The following is a 22602-nucleotide window of genomic DNA, read 5'->3' as shown; positions in this document are numbered from 1 at the left end:
CACCCATTCCAATTTGGCATCCAAGCCTTTAAGTTGTGGTGCAAACACCTCGCCGAACGTGCTGTCCATGTAACTGTCAGCCTCGTGGATGTACCAGTTACCCCGGCTGTCACTCAGGCTTGAAACCCAGAACTCAAATTTCTGAAGCTGGCAGCACTTCCTGCACATGATCATCAAGAATACCAGTAGAGTCCATGACTTCGCATATATTACAGGCAACATAAACAATGTGTTGAGAGTACGGATTTCAAAATCACAATATTAAGTGGAGTAGTAATAGTATGAAAGGTTTGAGAAAGTGTAATTCTTCAGATGCATCTGGGAGAGTTTTTAAGCCAGTATGTAGAAGGGCCTACAAAGGAGGGGAGGACCTGAACTTAATTTTAGGAAATGAAGCCAGGCAAGTGGTTGAAGTTATCAGTGGGACAGCATTTTGCAGACAGCCATCATAACTCTGTTAGATTCAAGATTTATAGAGAATAGGACAAGGATGGGCCTGAAATCAAAGCTGCAAACTGGAAAGAGGCTGATTTTAATAAGATCAGGTATGATTTGGCCAGAGTGAACTGGAAGCTGAGATTTTTAAGTAAAACCGTGTCATAGCAGAGTGGGGTGCATTCAAGAAGAAAATAGGGAGAGTACAGGGCCAACGTATTTCAATAAAGACAAAACGTGGACCAACAAATCCTGTAAATTATATGGAGATTAAGGGATACATTGGATTGTATAAGGAGAAGGGGGGTTTGTGGCACATACCAGGGGCTCAAAATAGCAGAAATCGCCAGGAGTACAGAATGTACAAGGGGAAACTTAAAAATTAAATATTAAGAGCAAAAAGGGGGCATGAAAGAATAATGGCAAATAAAATAAAGGAAAATTTGAAGGACCTTTCCCCCCGCCAAGTACAGTAGGATAAAAGGATATCTAGGGAGAAAGTATAGCTCATTAAGGATCATAGTGCTAATTTGTGTGTGGAGCCAGATGAAATAACAGGGTAGATGGCCATACGAGAGGTCCCAGAGGAGTGTAGGACAGCCAAAGTGGTACCATAATTCAAGAAGGTAGCAAGAGATAAACCAGAAAACTACAGGGCAATCAGTCCAACCTCATTGATTAAAAAAAAGCTATTAGAAAGAGTTCCGAGGGACAGGATTAATCGGCAGAGGGTCAGGCAGGTTTTAACCAAGAGTAGTCAGCACGGTTTTGTTAGAGGAGGTCATGTCTGACTAACTTGATTGAATTTTTCGGAGAGTTAACCAAGTATTCAGAGGAGGGTAGTGCATTCAATGTAGTCTAATTGGACTTCAGCAAGGCTTTTGATTAGGTCCTGCATGGGAGGCTGATAACGAAAGTAAGAGCCTATGGAATCCAAGGAAATTTGGCAAATGGGATACAGAATTGGCTGAGCAGTAGAAAGCAGAGGGCAACAGTTTTTATGACTGGAAGCCTGTGTCCAATGGGACTCTGCAGGGATCAGTACTGGGGCTCTTGCTGTTTTGTGATATATATAAGCGAATTGGTTTGAAATGTAGGAGGGTGATCAGTAAGTTTGCAGATGAAACCTAAACTGGTGGGATGGTAAATCATGAGGAGGATAGCCTTAGATTACAAGAGGCACTTCAGATAGGCTGATCAGTGGCAAATTGAATTTAATTCAAGTAAGAGTGAGGTGATGCACTAGGGCAGGAAAAACAAGGTGACGGAGTAAATCATGAATAGTAGGACCCTGGGAAACACCAAGGATCAAAGGGACCTTGGTGTGCATATCCACTGGTCCCTTAAGGTAGCAAGACTGACAGATAAAATGGATAAGGCAGCATATGGAGTACTTGCTTTTAGTAGCCAAGGCACAGAGTTAAGAACAGGGAAGTGATGCTAGAACTCTTATAAAGTGTTGGTTAGCTAGAGTATTATGTGCAGCTCTGGAATCCATAAAAGAGCAGGGATGTGACTGCAGTGGAAAAGGTGCAGAGGAGATTTACCAGGATACTACCTAACCTGGAGAGTTTTAGTTGTGAAGAGAGACTGGATGGATTGGGGTTTTCTTTTGAGCAGAAGAGACTGAAGGGTGACATGATTGAAACATATAAAATTATGAGGGGCATAGATAAAGAAACTGCCATTTAGAATGGAGGTGTGGAGGAATTTCTGTTCAGATGGTGGTGAACCTTTGTAATACTTGGCCCCCAGGGCTCAGTTAATACAGTGTACTTGAGGTATAGATGGTTTTCTATAAACAGATCTATATAGGGATGCGGGAATAGTGCAGGACAACAGCATTCAGCAAGAATATCAGGCATGATCTAACCGAATGGTGAAGCAGGTTTGAGGCGCCAAATGTCTTACTCTTGTTTCTACATCCTATGTTTCTATGCAAGTCAAATATAGTGAAAGAATACTCAAGTCATTGTTGCAATAACCAAGTAAAGCAATCACATACTAAAGTTTCAACATCAGGAATAACATTTATCTCAAAATGCAGAGATGATTTCTACGTTGCTTTGAACCAACACAAATTCAAATATCAGCATGTGACTAGGCTAACTGTTACATCTGTTGCAGAATTTCAGATGAAGGTCAGTCTTCACTTCACAGGCTATTGGATGATAGCTCAGGAATTTGTTAGCCCTTACATCAAACTCTGAGAAAAAGTGACCCGTTCATTAAATACAGCCGGTATAATATTAAAGAAAAATGTCTCTAAATGTTATAATGTAATGTGATAAAATGTTCAAAGTCAGATTTTAAACCTTTGTAAAGATTGGACAAAACAGATAAATAGTCAAATGCTGCCACCCATTCACAAATTATTTTACTTGCATAGGCTCACCTTTTGCATATGCAAAAACCCTTCGCATAAATGCCAGCTTCTCTCATCAAGCATAGAATCATTGAATCCCTACAGTGCGGATGCAGGCCATTCAGCCCATCAAGTCTACACTAATGCTCTGAAGAGGATCCCACCTCGATCCAACCCCCTACCCTATCCCTGTAACCCTGCATTTTGAATGGCTAATGCACCTAGCCTACACATCCCTGGACATTATTGGCAATTTAGCATGGCCAATCCACCTAACTTGCACATGTGGGATGTGGGATCATGATCTTGTCCCCATACATTGCGTTAAGGACATTATTTTTGAAACAATTTTTGTCACTGCTTATGCTACAGCAATTATTTTTCACAATTTAGTTAACAGCCTAGGGATTGAAGTATGGCAAAGGAGATAGGAGTTTTAAAGTTTCAACATAAATTGCTTACAGCACTAACTCAACAGGACTAGAAAGCAGTAGCTCGAGATGGTTTGAGCAGTCTGCATTAATACAATAAATGATGTAGCAATCTTGATGTGGTATGTAATGGCTCTCAGCCAGAATCAGGATTAAAATTAAATAATATCGATTTGGCTGGCCCACAGTAAGTCTTTTTATTGTTTTAATTTTTCCATGATCAACACAATAGTGTCTTCAATATATTGAGACCATTGAATAATTTTAAACTAGTTCACTAGTTGGTGATAATATTTTCATAAGGTATGAATTTCTCCACATAAATATCCCAAAACATTTAGCAAAAACATAAAACAGTCTTCTATACTCACCTAGCTCAGGTGCCTTGCTCAACACAAATGCATATGCCCAAAATTTGCTGATCGGTCCATTGTAGAAGCCTTGGTCACACACAGATTGCTTCAAGCCACTGGTTGTCAGGATATATACCATATATGCTCCAGTACGGACAGCACCAATAATACTTTAAGGAAAGAAAGGACAATAAAAGGATGTGGCATAATGACTATAATGAAGACATTTAGCTAAAGAATCCATCTTTTTCCTCAAACTATGCAAATTTGCTCACGAACACTACAGCAGAAAAAAAATGCAGTTATACTTCACAGTTTTGCGTTATAAAACACTACTTTTACTTTGATTTGTCTCGTGCAAAATGTTTTCCATAAGAAGAGAAATTAAGCAAGAGGCACCAATGCACACCAATTAGCTGCCTCGAACAAAGATACTCTGACATGTGACTATCACATTTGAAGTTCACATGTTCAAGATGGATTGCTCACAAGTCAACTTATTCATGTGACCTTTATTTGACTTTTCTATTCTTACAGGTTCTAATAGAAAAACCTTACTATGCATTTTTCTGGACATCTGAAAACATTTTTATACTCCCAAAATACAAGTTAAAACTCGCTGTTTCTTGACATATGCTTACTAATACGTCAAACCTCACTGATTCTTGAAATTCTACACAATATGTTAATCTGCAGTTAAATGTGCAGTTTTTTTGCCTTTTGTTTCAAAATAAAGTTCACTGATTTCATTATGAACGTCAACCAGGAAAGCATGCAATCATCATAACCATGACTAACAACTGAACACCAAAGGAACAAAATATCTTGGTGTTTGATGCACTTCGGTCAACAACAAAAAACAACTGTTCAGAAAATTGCCAGCTCTACCGCTCCTATGCTACCAAACGTGCCCTATTGTTGGATGTCATCAGATACAAGTTTTCAGCATCCTGGTTATTATCTGGAATGCTCTGATGTGAGAAAAGTTCCACTGATTGAAATCCAAACTAAATTTTCACTATGGAAACAGATGCTTGGCAATCATACATCAGTGGTTCTCACACTTATTGTTATTTATTCCTTTCCAAATGGATAAGTAATCACAAACCTCATGTCTAAATCTAAACAGTATGTAATACACATATGAAAGTACTGCATACGACGAGCATTTTAACATTCATAAGGAACTATTAAATAGTTACTAATATGTCAATAAATGGGTGTGCCAACGTATTGTACAGTATGCTGTATTTAAAAGAGAAACTTCTTAAATATTTAAAGAAGTCTACACTCACCTTGCATCCATCGCCATCACTTGTAACTGTGGGTCTACCTGGCAGTCCTCATGCTGCCTCAGCACTCTGCATTGTGTGCTTTTGTCATAATGTGACACAGCCACAACTTTCATACTGTCTTGTAAACGTCAAGGCTGCACTCTGTTCCCCAACTCAAAACAAACCTGCATCTGATTGCTATTCAATTACTTTATAGTAATGTGGCCTATAGCAGCAGCTGACACTGAGTAATGGAACTGCAATACCTGTGGATGCTCTTTGGAAAAGGGCTGATCTTTGTGAGGCTGAGGATTCAGATAGAGGATTTCTCAACCAAGATGTGAACTCACTGCTCATTCAAAGTAAATATTCTATTGTCCTATTTTAGCCTCAAGTTCTTTTAATGTTTGTAAAGACCGGATGCCATGGGAATAAAGAATCTTACTTCATGATCTTTGGGATCACGTGTGCATAAATCTCATTTTACATCATGGACCCACAGAAAGTCTCCATGAATTGGATTCAAGAACTATGGCATTAAATTGCATGTGCTGCATTCCAGAAGAGAGTCCCAGATCGGCACAGATTTCATGGCAACAAAAATCAAATTTCTGGAAAAACTCAGCAAGTTTGGCAGCATCTACGGAGAGAAAGCAGAGTTAACATTCTGGGTCTAGTGACCCTTCTTCAGAACTGATCGTAGCTTGGAAATGGTTGGTATATATGAAGCTGGGATGGGGAGAGGGGGAAGGAGTAAACCATCAGTGGAGATGGAGCCAGAGAGAGCGAGAAAACAGTTGAGCAGACAAAAGGATGGATAAAGCCTGGAAGAATGAATAGATGCCTAATGGGCATTAGTGGCTAATAATGGGTGGTTTGTGATAGCACCCACGTGATGCCAAGGCCTGGTGTGTGGTGGTTGGGATAAGGACATGGGAGAAGGTGCTCAGGCCCTAAAACTATTGAACTCGATATTGAGTGCAAAAGGTTGCAGGATCCCCAAGCGGAAAATGATGTGTTGCTCTTCCAGCTTGTCCCGAGTGTTGCCGAAGCACTGTAGCAAGCCCAAGACAGAATATGGTGGTGTGCTGAAGTGGCAGGCAACAGGAAGTTCAGGGTCATTTTTGCAGACAGAGCGTAAGTATTCTGCAAAGTAATCGCCAAGTCTGCACTTCATCTCCCCAGTGTAAAGGGAACCATATTGTGATCAGCAAATACAGGAGACTAGATTGACTCAAGTGCAAGTAAATCATTGCTTCACTGGATATTGTGTCAGAGACCGTGGATGGTGAGGAGGGAGGGAGTAAACAGACAGGTGTTACATGTCCTGCGATTGCAGGGGAAGATGCCATGTGGATGTATTGGGAGTAAAAGGAGGAGTGGACCAAGGTGTCAGAGGGAATTGCCCCTGCAGAAGACTGACAAGAGAGAGGAGGGGAATATGCACCTAGTGGTGGCATTGTACTGGAGGTGATGGGAATGGCAGATAATGATCCTCTGGATGTAGATGGAATTCGAGGTGTGGAAGATATCGCTGCTGTAGGAGGGAAGAGACGGGATGAGGGCTGAAGTGCGAGAGATAAGATGGACATGGCTGAGGACCCTGTCAACCACAGTGATGGGGAATCCTCAACTGAGGAGAATATGGACATTTTGGAGGCACCCTTGTTGAAGTTGGCATCATCAGAACAGATGCGATTGAAATGGAGGAACTGGGAGAATGGAACAGAGGCTTTATAGGAAGCAGGATGTGAGGATGTATAGTCAGGTAACTGTAGGAATCAATGGATTTGTAATGGATATTGGTGGCCAGCCTATCCCCAGAAATGGAAGCAGAGATGTCGAGGAAGGAGAGGGAGAAGTCAGATATGGACCAGGTGAAGGTGAGAGCGGGGTAGAAATTGGAAGTGAAATTGATGGATTCTTTTTCTCCAATTCTGGATGAGAGAGGGAAGCAGCACTGACGATGTCATTGACGTACACAGAAATAGCTGTGGGGGGGGGAGGGGGGGGGTCCAGAGTAGGACTGCAGCAAGCAATGTTCCATGTACCCCACAAAGAGACAGGTGCAACTGGGGCCCTTGCAGGTACCCATGGCCAACCTTTTGACCTGAAGAAAGTGAGAGGAGTTAAAGCAGTTGTTCAAAGTGAGGATAAGCTTGGCCAGGTGGACGAGAGTGGTGGTGGATGGGGATGGTTCAGGCCTTTTTTTTAAGCAGGAAGAAGCAAAGAGCCCTGAGACCATCCTGATGGGGGATGGACATGTAAAGAGACTACATATCCAGGTGAAGAAGTGACAGCTGGAACCTCGAAATGGAAATTCTGAAACTTACGTAAAGCATTAGAGGAATTGCAAATGGAAGTGGGCACTGGACAAGGGGTGAAAAAAATAAATCAAGGTAGGAAGAGATGAGTTTTGTGGGGCAGGAGCAGGCAGAAACAATGGGTCTGCCCGTGCAGTCCTGTTTGTGACTTTTGCAAAGAAGGTAAAAGCCGGCTCTACAAGGTTGGGAGTTCTATAAGTTTGTACTTGGTGGAACGGGCACGAGGGGCTGAATGGCCTACTCCAGGTCTTGTGTCCAATGCAGCATCACCTTAACTAGTTTGTTTGCTTTCATTTGTTTTGACAGCACCCTCCCTACGAAAATACAAAATCAAACTGAATCACAATAACTGGCAAAATATTAATCATCAATTAGCCCATAACTACTCTCATGAGGCTTTTGCAAAACGAAGAGAGTTTTGGACGTATAGCCAAGACAATTAAATATAAAACTAGAAACACAAGCCTTTCCTTTATAGAAGACTTTAGTCTAGCTGTATCTCAAACATGGTACTCAGAATGGTGGGGAATGTGAAGTTTTCCAAACATTCAGCAGTCTGCACAACTGACAACGAAGAGGCATTAAACTAGGTGTCAGAGTAGTCTCAAGTGTTAGGAAGTTTTACTTTGAGATGGATCGATGATGTATGGACATCCTACTGGGATGAGACTAGCCCGATGGTCAAGTTGGTCCTTTCTTGATGTTTTGGATATTTGTTAATAAGCCCCAGAATCTCTAGGTCGTGACAATGCTAAGAGCATTGTGCAATTTTTTTTAATAACATGGCTTCAGAATTTATTCTGGATCTTCTGATCCAGCTTATGAAAGAAATGTGTAGTGCAGAATTCCCCAGGAAACTTAATCAAAGTAGAATAGGGTTGTGGAAGGGGTTATTTAGTTGGATATTTGAAAAGGGAGATTAGTGGGGTCATTAGACAGGTGTAGTTGGGTGATTGCAGTAAAATCAAGTGGTTGGGGTTCAGTCGGGTCAGGATGCAGCATCAGTTGTGGAGTTACCTAGACTTTATTCCGGGTAACTACGCTATTGCAAAGGGGATGCTGAGACAATAAACCTGACCCACAGGATTAATGTCATGTCATATTCTTATTTTTAGATGACTCTCTCAAAACTATGGGATGAGGGAAAGTGATGGATGAAGAAAAATGATGATTTATGAATAAGTCTAAACCTGGGTTGTAGCTCCTGTTAATGTAAGCAACGCAGATTCTAGCTAAAGTGTTCATAACAGCAAAATAAACTGCTTACCCCAGCAGTCTGCTTTGAGAGACACATCAGCTGGGATTCTAGAAGCAAGGTAACAGCATATTACTGTACAGTGGTATCCTTGCAAAATAGCATATTTATAAATATAAATTTGTGGTAATATAAATATTTTGTAATATCTAGAGATAGAATTTATCACATTAACCAATTAGACATTGATGGCCAAATAATCAACAAATGTATTATTTACAGCACTTGATTTTTAGGTTTGAAATGTTTGGATTTACTTGAGTCAGTGCATGTTTCATCTGCCGCAGGTTTTCTGAGAAGTTAATTATTTATTACTTATTTTTATTTATTGAAATTATACATTTGAATCCTGATACAGCATACAAATGTCGTAAATTTTTCAAAATTTTCAGGGAAAATACAAGAACAGCTATACAGGAAAAAAAACAGTTTTGATAAATAAACCATCATGCAAATAGAAAGTTGACAAGAGAGGAGAAAGCATTGCCCATCACATTCCTTCTCTCAGCTGCATTTTGACAAAGATAATGGTTCATTCTGAAACAGATTTATTGAGCTTCAAAACCCTATTCAATGGAGTATAAACTACACTAATTTAAAAAAAAATGTTGAACCGTGATGGAACTCCTAGTCTAGATCCTGAAGAACATGCCAACTTGCTTCATTTCAGATCAGTCTTTGTTGCTAAAACAAAGTTATGTTCCGAAATACCCAATAGGCTACAAATTCACATTGTGAAGGGCTAAATAATAGAAACATACAAGCACACATGCCAGTAAAATTTATTTGTTCAGATTATTGGTATTTAGTTAAAATGTTAATCAAGGTAATAGCTAAATGTTACGCTAAATGTTATGCTAAAAGATTAATGGTGTTTTCCTTTCCTTTAATAAAAGTAGTCCAATATAAATGGACACAGAAAATCATAATACCAAGAAGAAGAATACAGATAAGTGACTCAAATCACAGAAACATGGATCATGTAGGTAAAGAAAATACTCCAGACTAGAGTTTCATTAGTTTTAAGAAAATGGAAATGATTCCATACACACCTTTGCACTTCACAGGAACGTCAAACATAATGGTTAGGATGGAAAGTTAGGTGTTTGAAAAATATAACACTATTTAAAATATACTTTCATGAGATATGAGCAAGGCAAGCATTTGTTGCATTTTTTTAACTACCCTTGAACTGAGTGGCTGGCTAGGCGATTTCAGAGAGCAGTTGAAAATCAACAATATGATTGTAAATTTTGGGTCACATATCCAAATGTGCTAATGATGGTAGGTTTTAAGTACTGACAGACTAGCTCTCAATTACAGTTTCTACTAATTTGAATTTAATTTCTATCTATTGCTGCGGCTTGAACCGGTGACCCCAGAACAATAGCCTGAGCCTCTGGATTACTAGTCTAGTAACATCATCGCTATGCCACCATCTCTCTGATACTCTACTAATAAAGTGAATGAGAAATTATCATACTAAAACAGGTCAATAAAACACTGTCAAAAGTTTAGTTCACTGGCGACCAAGTCTTCGGCCCAATTATTATTAAAAACATACCATTTATTGCTTTGCTACTTCTACATTTGCACATTGTACAGTGGGCACAATTTATACAAAGGATTAAAGTACTAATTAAGGAAGCACAATTCATAATTAGTGAGATTTCAATAGTAGTAATTGTTGGTACTTGACCAACCAAGTATACCATTCAAAAATAATATTTCAGTGGCTCATAAGAATTACTAGTTAAGCCTTACTTCTTGGATCACAAGACTGAGTAAGAGAATAGAAACTGTGGCAAGCATTAAGAGTTAGACCACTGGCAGCAGTAGGATTCTGATCAATACACTCGGTTTCATGAAGACAAAAAGGAATTTGTACGTACACAGTAGCTTTGCACTGGGAAAGAAAAAAAGAGCCATTGACACAGCCAATCGCTGCTGCATTCCCATGACATCACCTTGACCAATCATAATTCCTCTGCCTGGTCTGAGAATTAAGATTAACATTTAAGTATCAGAACCTCCATGACAATGATGGCCCAAACAATCAGTATCCTCTTCTCATGCTGCATCAAATGGTGTCCTTTTTTCAAGTGCATTTCTTGCCTTCTAGTTCTAATGAGTGCAGACAAAAAAATTCAACTTTTTCGCTCCGTTCGGCAAAGCTTAATTTCTGTACTATCAGACAATTATTTGTACAAATATAACAACCAAAGCAAGGCATTTATCCCAGTTTATGTTAGAGTTTATCTTTCATGGAAGTAGTAGTTCTAATCTAGAACTATTAGAACCACTAGTTCTGATACAGTCATAGAGATGTACAGTACAGAAACAGACCCTTCAGTCCAACTTGTCCATGCAGGCCACACATCCCAAATTAATCTAGTCCCATTTTCCAGCATTTGGCCCATTTCCCTCTAAACCTTTCCTATTCATATACCCATCCAGATGCCTTTTAAATGTTGTAACTGTACCAGCCTCCACCACTTCCTCTGGCAGCTCATTCCGTGCACGTGCCACCCTCGGAGTGAAAATGTTGTCCCTTAGGTCCCTTGTAAATCTTTACCCTCTCACCTTAAACCTATGCCCTCTAGTTTTGGACTCCCCCAGCCTGAGGAAAAGACCTTGTCTATTTACCCTATCCACGTCCCTCATGATTTTAATAAACCTCCATAAAGGTCACCCTCAGCCTCCGATGCTCCAGGGAAAATAGTCCCAGTCTATTCAGTCTCTCCCTATAGTTCAAACCCTCCTGACAACATCCTTGTAAATCTTTTCTGAACCCTTTCAAGTTTCACAGCATCCCTCCTATAACAGGGAGACCAGAACTGCAACAGTAATTCAATAGTGACCTAACCAATGTTGTGTACAGCCACAACATGACCTCCCAACTCCTATACTCAATGTACTGACCAATAAAGGCAAGCATACCAAACGCCTTTATCACTATCCTATTTCTTCTGAGGAAGGGTCACTGGACCCGAAACGTTAACTCTTTTTTCTACACAGATGTTGCCAGATCTGCTGAGCTTTTCCAGCAACTTTGTTTTTGTTCCTGATTTACAACATCTGCAGTTCTTTCAGTTTCTATTTACCTGCGACTCCACTTTCAAGGAACTATAAATCTGCACTCCAAGGTCTCTTTGTTCAGCAACACTCCCTAGGACCTTACCATTGAGTGTGTAAGTCCTGCCCTGAAATGCCTTTGCAAAATGCTGCACATCACATTTATATAAAGTAAAGTCCATCTGCCACTCTTCGGCCCATTGGCTTATCTGATTAAGATCACGTACTCTGAGGTAACCTTCTTTGCTGTCCACTACACCTCCAACTTTGGTGTCATCTGCAATCTTACTAATCATATCTCCTTTATTCACACCCAAATCATTTCTATAAATGATGAAATGACTCAGCACCAATCCTTGTGACACACTGCTGGTCACAGGCCTCCAGTCTGAAAAGCAACCCTGCAACACCACCCTCTCTCTTCTTCATTCGAGCCAGTTCTGTATCGAAGTAGCTAGCTCGCCCTCTGTTCCATGAGATCTAACCTTGCTAACCAACCAGTCTACCATGAGGAATCTTGTCGAACACATATTCATATAGATCACGTCCATCGCTCTGCCGTCATCAATCCTTTTTATTACTTCTTCAAAAAACTCAAGTTAGTGAGACACGATTTCCCACGCACAAAGCCATATTGACTGTCCCTAATCAGTCCTTGCCTTTCCAAATACATGTGAATCCTGTCCCTCAGGATTCCCTCCAACAACCTGCCCACCACCAATGTCAGGCTCACTGGTCTACAGCTCCCTGGCTTTTCCTTACCACCTTTCTTAAACAGAGGCACCACATTAGCCTGTCTCCAGACACCTCGCCTGTAGCTATCAATAATCCATTAAACTCAGCAAGGTGCCCAGCAATCACTTCCCTAGCTTCCCACAGAGTTCTAGGGTACAATTCTATAAGTGATCAGGTCCCGGGCATTTATCTGCCTTTATGTGTTCCAAGATGTCCAGCTGTCTCGTCTGTAATTTTTCGAAGAGGTCGCTATTTATTTCACCACATTCTCTATCGTCCATATCCTCTTCTACAGTAAACAGTAATGCAAAATACTTGTTTAGTATCCCCTCCCCCCACCTCCTGTGGTTCCCTACTTGGGGGCCTTGCTGATCTTTCAGAGGTCCTATTCTCTCCCTAGTTACCCTTTTGTCCTTAATGTATTTGCAGAATCCCTTTGGATTCTCCTCAACCCTATTTGTCAAAGTTACATCATGTCCCTTTTCTGTCTTCCTGATTTCCCTCTTAAGTACACTCCTACTGCCTTTATACTCTTCTAAGGAATCACTCAATTTCTGCTGTCTCTACCTGACATACGCTTCATTCTTATTCTTGACCAAAACCTCAATTTCTCTAGTCATCCAGCATTCCCTACAACTACCAGCCTTGCCCTTCATCCTAACAGGAACACACTGTCTCTGGACTCTCATTATCTCATTTCTGAAGGCTTCCCATTTTCCAGCCATTCCTTTACCTGCGAACTGCCAACATCCACTACCAATCAACTTTCGACAGTTCTTGTCTAATATCGTCAAAATTGGCCTTCCTCCAATTTGAACTTTAACTTTTAGATCAGGTCTATCCTTTTCCATCACTATTTCAAAACCAATAGAATTATGGTCACTGGCCCCAAAGTGCTTCCCCACTGACACCTCAGTCACCTGCCCTGCCTTATTTCCCAAAAGTAGGTCAAGTTGTGCACCTTCTTTAGTAAGTGAATCCATGTACTGAATCAGAAAATTGTCTTGTACACACATAATAAATTCCTCTCGATCCAAGCCCTCAACACTATGGCAGTCCCGGTCTATGTTTGGAAAGTTAAAATCCCGACCATAACCACCCTATTATTCTTACAGATAACTGACATCTCCTTACAAATTTGTTTCTCAATTTCCTGGTGACTACTGGGGAGTCTATAGTACAATCCCAATAAGGTGATCATGCCTTTCTTATTTCTCAGTTCCACCCATATAACTTCTCTGGCACATTCCCAGGAATATCCTCCCTAAATACAGCCATAATGTTATCCTTAATCAAAAATGCCACTTCTTCTCCTTTCTTGCCCCCCTTTCTATCCTTCCTTTAGCATAAATACCCTGGAACATTAAAGGTGCAAGTCCTGTCCATCCTTGAGCCACATTGGAGCGGCACGATGGCACAGTGGTTAGCACTGTTGCCTCACAGCTCCAGGGACCTGGGTCCAATTCCACACTCGGTCAACACATTCTCCCTGTGTCCGAGCGGGTTTCCTCCCAAGGTCCAAAGATGTGCAGGCTAGGTGGATTGGCTATGATAAATTGCCCACAGTATTCAGGGATGCGTAGATTAGGTGGGTTATAGGGGGATTGGTATGGGTGGGATGCTCTGAGGGTCAGTGTGGACCTGTTGGGCCGAAGGGCCTGTTTCCACACTGCAGGGATTCCATGATCTCTGTAATTGCTATGATATCCCAGTTCCATCTTCCCAACCATGCCCTAAGTTCATCTGCCTTTTCCGTTAGGTTTCTTGCATTGAAATAAATGTAGTTTTATTTATCAGTCCTACCTTGTTCTCTCTTTTGTTCCTTGACTTACTCCTTTGCCCAACAGTACACCAGTCTCAGACTGATCTCTTCCCTCACTGTCTCCCTGAATGTGTCTCCCCTCCCCACCGCAACTTACTAGTTTACATCGTCCCTAGCAGCTCTAGCAAGTCTCCCCACCAGTATATTAGTCCCCTTCCAATTCAGGTGCAATCTATCATTCTTATACAGGTCACCTCTACCCCTGAAGACGTTCCAATAGTCCAAAACTGAGACTCCTTCTCCCCTGCATCATTTCCTCAGCCACGCATTCATCTGCTTTATCCTTCACTTCCTACCTTCAATAGCTTGAGGCACTGGGAGTAATCCAGATATTACTCCCCTTGAGGGTGTCCTTTTTAAATTCCTGCCTAACTTCCTATATTCTCTCCTCAGAATCTCATCCTTTTCTGTTCCTATGTCATTGGCTCCAATGTGAAGAGTGACCTTCTGCTGGCCCCTCTCCCCTTTGAGAATATTCTGCACCCTCTTCGATACATCTTTGATCCTGGATCCAGGAGGGCAGCACACCATTCTGATGTCTCGCCATCAGGTGCAGAATCATCTTTCTGTACCTCTGACTAGTGAGCCCCCTCACTGCTCACAATCGATTACTTGGAACCTGACATACCCGTCATTACATTACAGCCAGTCACAGTACCAGAAATCTGGCTGTCAGTGCTCCATTCCCCTGAGAGTTCATCATGCCCTACATTTTCCAAAACCGCATACTTGTTTGAAATGGGGATTGCCACAGGACAGTCCTGCAATACCTGTCTCCCTCTCCTACCTTTCCTGGAGGTCACCCATCTACCGGACTAGATCTTCGGTTTATCTCCCTCCCTGCAACTGCCATCCATCACACCCCCTAGCTCCTGTAAAATCCTCATTTCCTCTAACTGCCGCTCCAATCGATCCACGCAATCCAATAGGATTTGCAACCAAACACACTTCCTGCAGACATAATCATCAGCAACATGGAAATTCTCCCCAATCATAGATTCCCTACAGTGTGGAAACAGGCCCTTCGGCCCAACAAGTCCACATCGACCTTCAGAGCATCCCACCCAGACTCATCCCCCTATAAACGCACCTCATCTACACATCCCTGAACGCTATGGGCAATTTAGCACAGCCAATCCACCTAGCTTGCACATCTTTGGACTGTGGGAGGAAACCACAGCACCTGGAGGAAACCCATGCAGACACGGGGAGAATGTGCAAACTCCACACAGACAGTCGCCTGAGGGTGGAATCGAACCCAGGTCCCTGGCGCTGTGAGGCAGCCGTGCTAACCACTGTGCCACCGTGCCGCACGTCTCCCACATCTAACAGGAACAGCACATCACTCTACTAAAGGCCACCTTTGCATCTTAACAATCTACAGACCCAGAAAATAGCACAGTCTTACTATTCTGAAAACATTGCTCCAAGCTAGCTTTGTACCTATGTTTTTCTATTTTTTAAGTTTAATCAAGAGACAGATCTCAATAACAACACAGTTAAATAAAAACACTCTACTCACTATTGTAAATTTACAAAAGAAAAACAGCAAGGCTCCCACATACAGATTTCTCCAAGGTAAATTTCGCTGTTTATTTTTCTTAGAATGGACTCCCATTTGAAACAAGACAGCAAAGGCAACAGCTGTGCAGATTCACTGCTGGGTCAGACAGCAGTGCAAGTTTCTTTCTGTTTGAAGCACTTCCCATGTGGCCATGCTTTTGCCTCTCTTCCACCTTTTTGAAGTGCCATTGTTTTGATTTTTTGTTTCCCCAAGTTCCAAAACAATATAACAGCTTGCAGAACAATAATTACTATTCCTGAAATGTAAGGAAATCAGTGCCAACCCTGAAAATACCTCAAAAAACAAAGCAGCAGCTCTTACAGCCACAATATTTTCCTATCCTCCATCTTGGATTACCCAGAGTCCCATTTTAAATGTTGTAATTGCACCAGCCTCCACCACTTTCTCTGGCAGCTCATTCTATACACATCACCTTCTGCGTGCAAAAGTTTCCCTTTAGATCCTTTTTAAATCTTTCCCCTCTCACCTTAAATCTATGCCTCCTAGTTTTGGACTCCCCTACCCTGGGGAAAATGCCTTGCCTATTCACCCTATCCATGCTCCTCATGATTTTATAAACTCCAGGGAAATAACCCTAGCCTATTCTGCCTTTCCCTATAGCTCAAATCCTCCAACCCTGGCAATATATTTTTTTAAATCTTTTCTGAGCCCTTTCAAGTTTCACAACATCCTTCCTATCGCAGGCAGACCAGAAGTGAATGCAGTATTCCAAATGTGGCCTAACCAATATCCTATACAGCTGCAACATAACCTCCCTACTTCCATACTGAATCTAGAACTACTACTTCTAGTAGTGACAAAGGGAAATTTTATTGATACTTGGAAGAGAAATGGGCATCACTGGCATAGTCAGCATTTGTTGCTCATTTTCTAATCACTGTGAACCTAGTAGTTTGCTAGGAGAGTCAATGGTATTGCTGTGGGTTTGGAGTCACATGTAGATCAAAACAGATAAGGATAGCAGATTTCTTCTCCAAAAGGGCATTGATGAACCAGATAGGCATTTATGCCCATGATAATTTCATGATCACGATTACTTGTACTGGCTTTCAATTCCATTGTTTATTCATTGGACTTAAATTCCACCAGCACTGTGGTGGGACAAAATGCCATGACCCCACAGCACTAGGGAAGGACCGGTGTCTTTTTATTTTTGTGGTTTTAAAAACCAGGGACTGAAATGAGAAAAAAAATGATCTTTTTAAAAAAAAAGACAAAGTGTTTGAAAGAGTGGCTGCAGTTTTGAAAACAAGTGACCCAAGACTCATGGCAAGCACGGTGTAGACAACTGCTTGTTCAATCAATCAGTAAATGGAGTTTGAATTACAGATGATTTGGAGCCAAGAAAGTGTACAGATCCAGCTTTTGTTAGCAACAAAATGTTAATTGGTCTATGAATAAGTGACCAATTATCAAAGATCGAGACTTGCCAACAATTATGTAATTGGTTCTCTATAATTGAGCAGTCTGGAGCTGGAATAAGTTTACAGTGAGATAGAAATGTTGAATCATCCTCCAGCATGGGACTAGTCTCTCTCTGTGCTCTGCAAGGCAAACTCACTATGAACCCGGGAAAAAAACAGTTTGTCTTCCCTGCAAAAGCAGTTGTAAGCTGTGACTCCTAAGTGTGACTCCTTTGGTTTTCAAAAAAAATCTTTAAATTTTGTGACAACTCCAGGAATAACGGGGCTTGATTTCCAGCATGTTACCCTGTAAACCAATAGAAATAGGAACAGGAGCAGGCCATTCGGCTCCTCAAACCTGTTCCATCATTGAATAGTATCATAGCTGATCCACCATTCCTCACATCCACTTTGCTGCCCTTTCCCCATAACCCTTGGTTCCCTGACTGACAAGAATCTATCTCAGCCAGAATATACACAAGGACCCTGTCTCCACAGCTCTCTGTAGGAAGGAATTCTAAAGGCTTACAACCCCCAGAGAAGAAATTCCTCTGCATCTTAAATTGGCACTCCTTTATTCTGAGACAATGCCCTCTGGTCCTAGATTCTCCCAATGAGGGGAAACACCCTTTTTAGCATTTACCCTGCCAAGCCACTTAACAATCCTATATGTTTCAATGAGATCACCTCTCATCCTTCTAAACTCCAGTGTGCAGAATTGTAACAATTAGCCTTGGCCTCTGGATGACCAGTCCAGTCATGGTACTATAAAGATTAGTCTCCCTTGAAATTCGATTACTAAAATTAATAAGGAGGTGGTATCAGGTGGGTTGCCCATACTTAAAGTTAACAAGGTACCAGGCATGACAAGTATGTATCCAAGGCTACAAAGGGAAGTGAGAATGGAAATCGCAAAGGCGCACCAGTAATAATTTTTCAATCTTCCTTCAACTGAGGGCATTGCCAAAGACCTGGAGAGAATTGCAAATGTGACACCCTTATTAAAAATATGTTGCAAGAATAAGCCAAGAAACCACAAGAGTGTCACTTTAAGAAGGATGTGAAGGCACTGGAGAGAGTACAAAAAAGATTTACAAGACTGGTTCCAGGCATGAGAGAGTTGAGTTATGGAGATAGATTGGAGAAGTCGGGACTGAGAAACAGGAAAGGAGATTGGACTGAAGACACAATGAGCCAAATAACCTCCTATGCTGTAACAATTTCGTGGTTCTGATCATCTAATTGTTTATACTTGCACTGTTTGCATAATATTTATTTAACCAGCCATCCAACTTTTTGTAAGTATTAATATAGGTTCTACTTCAATTACTAAGTCTAGTAGTAGATTCCAGAAAATCACCATGCTCTTTATGAAAATAATCTAATTTTATCTTTGCTCGTTCTCTTGTATTTAAGTCTACATCAAGAAATCAACCTTGGTTCAATGTCAGTATCAGTCTTGTCCAAGTTAGAAAGACCATTCCCACTTCAGAGACTGGAGCATATAATCTAAGACGACACTCCTGTGCAATAATTAAGGAGCACACTGTCACAGCTACCATCTTTTTGATGAAATTAAACCAAAGCTCTGCTTGGTATCTCAGGTTGACGTAACTTGGGTCAGCCACCATGAAGAGGGTACCATGAAGCTGCAAAGGGATGTAGACAGGTTAAGTGAGTGTGTGACAAGATGGCAACTAGAATATAATGATGCTATGCACTTTTGGAGGAAAATTAGAATGGTAAGAGTATGCTATTAACTGATGAGATATTATTAAACGTTAGTGTTCTGTGTTCAAAAGGATTGTGTCCTTTTACATAAGCGACCAGATGTTAAAACGTTGACATAGTAAGAAATTAAGGAAGGACATTACATGTTAGCCTTTGTAAGAAAGGGCTTGGAATACAGGAATTAAAAAAAAGGATTGCTACAATTACGTTGAGTCTTGGGGAACCATTTATGGGTTTATACACATTTGAGGAGGACATAGTTGATGAAAGATGGCAAACATTCTTTAGACTGATTCTTGGAATTATAGAATTGTCAGTGAGGTGACATTAAGTCGACTAGGTTGATATTCCCTTTCTTTTAGAAATCTTAGGCATGATCTGGTACAGTGGCTCAGCAGTCAGCATGGCTGCCTCACAGCGCCAGGGATCCGGGTTTGATTCCACCCTGGGGCGACTGCCTGCGTGGAGTTTGCACATTCTCCCCATGTCTGCGTGGGTTTCTGCCAGGTGCTCTGGTTTCCTCCCACATTCCAAATATGTGCGGGCTAGGTGGACTGGCCATGCTAAGTTGTCCATAGTGTGCAGAGGTGTGTAGATTAGGTATGTTAGCCATGGGAAATGCAGGGTTACAGGGAAAGGGTAGACGGGATGCTCTTCGGAGGGTCGGTGTGGATTTGTTGGGGTGAAGGGCCTGTTTCCACACTGTAGAGATTCTATGAAATATAAAATATCCTAAAGGGAATTGACATGATCAATGTATGATTTCCTGGTTTGGGAAGTCTCAAGATCACAAATGGCATTATGTACACACAAATTCTTTTTACTTTTATTCATGTTCCACAATTCAAGACCTTGACCACAGGAAACTATTGGGGTTGAATTTTACCAAAAAATCAGCTAAGTCTCAATTTCAGGGCGTTTCATTCAGGGTTGCCCTCTGAAATCCAGCAAGTTAACTCATGCAATCATCCACTGCTATAATGTATGCACCATGCCTCCACTGTGCAGGGCTCAATCCTACACACACTCACCAGTGGTGAAGGTACTCACAGTTGCTGGAACCATCCAGGATTTGCGCCACTATTGCCATATGTAAAGCCCAGCTATACACCAAGTCAAACACTACCAGCCGGTGTGAATAGGACTTCACAGCACACATAGTGGGAGGGAAACAAAAAAGAAAGGTTTCTGAGGGCATCGAGCTGGCATGAGTAACATTTCATTGGAAAAAGAACTTCAGATTCGTAAAAAGTATTGTGCTTTTACATCACCAATCTGATCAACTGTCATAATAACAGAAGTTGCAAGAATGAAGCTACAGACTGCCCAGACTTAAGCACTCCATCTTGGAACCCTGTCTGAAAGGGTGCTATGCTTTTTCAAACCCCCAGTGTAGCATAAAAACCAGAAGAATTGAAGACGCTGCAAATCAGAAACAAAAACAGAACAAAACTCAAAAAGCTTAGGAGGTCTGGCAGCATCTGTGAAGAGAAATCATAGTTAATGTTTTCGGGTCCAAAGGTCACCAGATCTAAAACGTTAACTCTGATTTCTCTTCACATGTGCTGCCAGATATGCTGAGCTTTTTCAACAATTTCTGTTTTTGCCCCAGTGTAGCATAATACCTTGTCAATGATCAATGTAGAGGATCACACATTGGAAAGCCTTCAAACAGTTGAAAACATTAACTTTCATTGAATCATAGGAATAACGAAGAGAAAACAAAAATAATAACTGCATTTGCTTCTGGAAATAAACAGGAACTGCCTGCCTTTCAAACAATAACAAATTTACAGTCAATGAACGATGACCTCACCCAGCTCACATCTATTGGAAGCAATTAAGTCCTGTCTGATGTAATTCAAGTCGTGCGATTTATTTTATTTCAATCTCATTTATTTTAGAAAATTGTATTTTAATAAGTAGCATGGGGTTTTGGTCTGTTTACATGCAGGGTTTAATAATTAACTGGTCAGGCTTACTGATCCATGATTTTTTTATTTCAAACCTATATGAAAGAATGATTTCCTGGGGCAATAATGGGAACGTGTTTGCATTGGGAGAATTCTAACAGCAAACAGTGAACAATAAGGAGCATTAGCTTGGCTTCGGCTTAGAAGGCTCAAATTTTTTTTTGTTGGGTATTTCCCCCAAGGTCCTAGGTTCTATACTAGCTTTTATAGTGATCCAAAGATAACTTCCACTGTTGAAGATGCTTTAAAATGTCCAAAAGCCACAAGAGTTCAAAAGGTGGCTTACAGAGAAAACAAACATTTTGGAGCAATGTCAGTCAAAATGTAAGTGAATATCTTCAAAGGAATTGTGCTTTCTAAGCAAGGCATTAACACATATTTCAGACTCTGCTACAGTCCTGATTCTCTGATCCCTATTTCAAGGGAATGCTAAAGTTGCACAGATTTAAGAGGAAGGAGGACTCTGATCACAAACCACAACACCAAGATGTCAGGATTAGGTAAATATCAATAGCAATACTTAAGAAAATACAAAAGCAATTTGCTTTAACACAGCATCATACAATAATGTTATTTCCTTATTCCAACAGAATGGCACTTTCTCACAGCTAGTAGTTCATTGTGTTGACCAAATGCAGAAGAGCTTTTCTTTTTTGCTGAAATGGTCTTGAATCTAAACAAGGAACCAGACTGTCACAAGACAAAGGGGAGTGTACAGCATAATCACTTTTTGTGACTTCAATTAGCATGACATATCATTTAGTTTTCTCAGAAATATAACATAAATTGAGTCATACATTATAAACAGATCTCCATAATCAAGTCAGGCCTTTAATTGGTCAGATCACTTGAAACTGGACTTTTCTTATCATTCTTTACAATTCAAGCTCCAAATAGCTCAAATGGAAAAAGATTGGTTGGGAAAGGTTGGAGATTCTCAGAAGACAGTTCACAAAGCCTTTCATGTTAGGAAATTGAAAGAAAGCTCAAGACTATAAACAGCAGACATTTACAGTACTGTACTTCATTAAAGGATTACTGAAAGGCAGGTGGACAGCCTGAAAAATTGCTAAGGTGGGTTTCCCACCAAGTCTCAACCTGTCAACAATTTTAGGGATCAGACAATTTAGGTTTCCAAGTAGCCAATTAAGGGCCACTTCCTTCCCAGACTTGATAATGATGCTACCAGTTGTTGTTCAGGGGCAGGGTGGATGCCCAGGATGGCAGCTTGCTCAGGCCTGAAGTGTAAAAGCAGAAGGCCTCCCCTTCTACATCAGGAATCCTTACAGGGCCTTGCCCCTGGATTGCTCTGTCCCTCCTCTGGTTTCTCCATCAAGACCTCCAGGTGACCAGAGCTGCCTCTCCATGCTGTGAGGCACACCCCTCCATCTTTTGAGGCCAGGCTATTATCTGAATGAGGGGTGGAAGACAGACTGCCAACCAATTAATGATCCTCAGAAAGTTAAATTTCTGTGGGGCTACCATGATTGTAAGGTGGCAGGCAAGAAACCTCCAGTTGAAAAATCATGCCCAAATTCTTAATACCGTTTACTGTCTAAAAATGGATATGGAAAGAGTTTTCTCTTATCATATATTAGTCACATTGAAGGATGACAATGACAATGCTGACTTGATACAGACACAACCACGAGGTATTCACAAATGCATTAAACAAACCTGCATGATCTCATATCACAGCCAAACACTGCTCAAGAAGAGGTTGTATTATGCTCACTTCACATACACCACACATTATCAGAAGCGCAAAAGATGCAGACTATGAAGGAAGACTGGAGTAAGTTGCAGGCAAATGGCAGGCTAAAGGAGGCAAATTAACTCGA

At 41.0% G+C, this 22602-nt stretch overlaps 1 protein-coding gene across 2 annotated transcripts in view; it reads right to left on the bottom strand.

Annotated features, from left to right (window-relative positions):
• LOC109929563 (elongation of very long chain fatty acids protein 6-like) overlaps positions 1-22602 on the bottom strand; it is a 117013-nt gene that overhangs the window by 40637 nt on the left and 53774 nt on the right. For both annotated transcript variants that reach the window (XM_020529222.2, XM_048604851.1), the window contains exon 3: positions 3603-3754. In XM_020529222.2, coding sequence (XP_020384811.1) covers positions 3603-3754 — 152 coding nt within the window. The remainder of the gene's footprint in view (positions 1-3602; positions 3755-22602) is intronic.

This window comes from Rhincodon typus, chromosome 1, assembly GCF_021869965.1.
Source record: "Rhincodon typus isolate 14 chromosome 1, sRhiTyp1.1, whole genome shotgun sequence".
Classification (NCBI taxonomy): Eukaryota; Metazoa; Chordata; class Chondrichthyes; order Orectolobiformes; family Rhincodontidae; genus Rhincodon; species Rhincodon typus.
The sequence above is the reverse complement of the archived record's forward strand: the minus strand, read 5'-3'. Positions and strand labels throughout refer to the sequence as shown.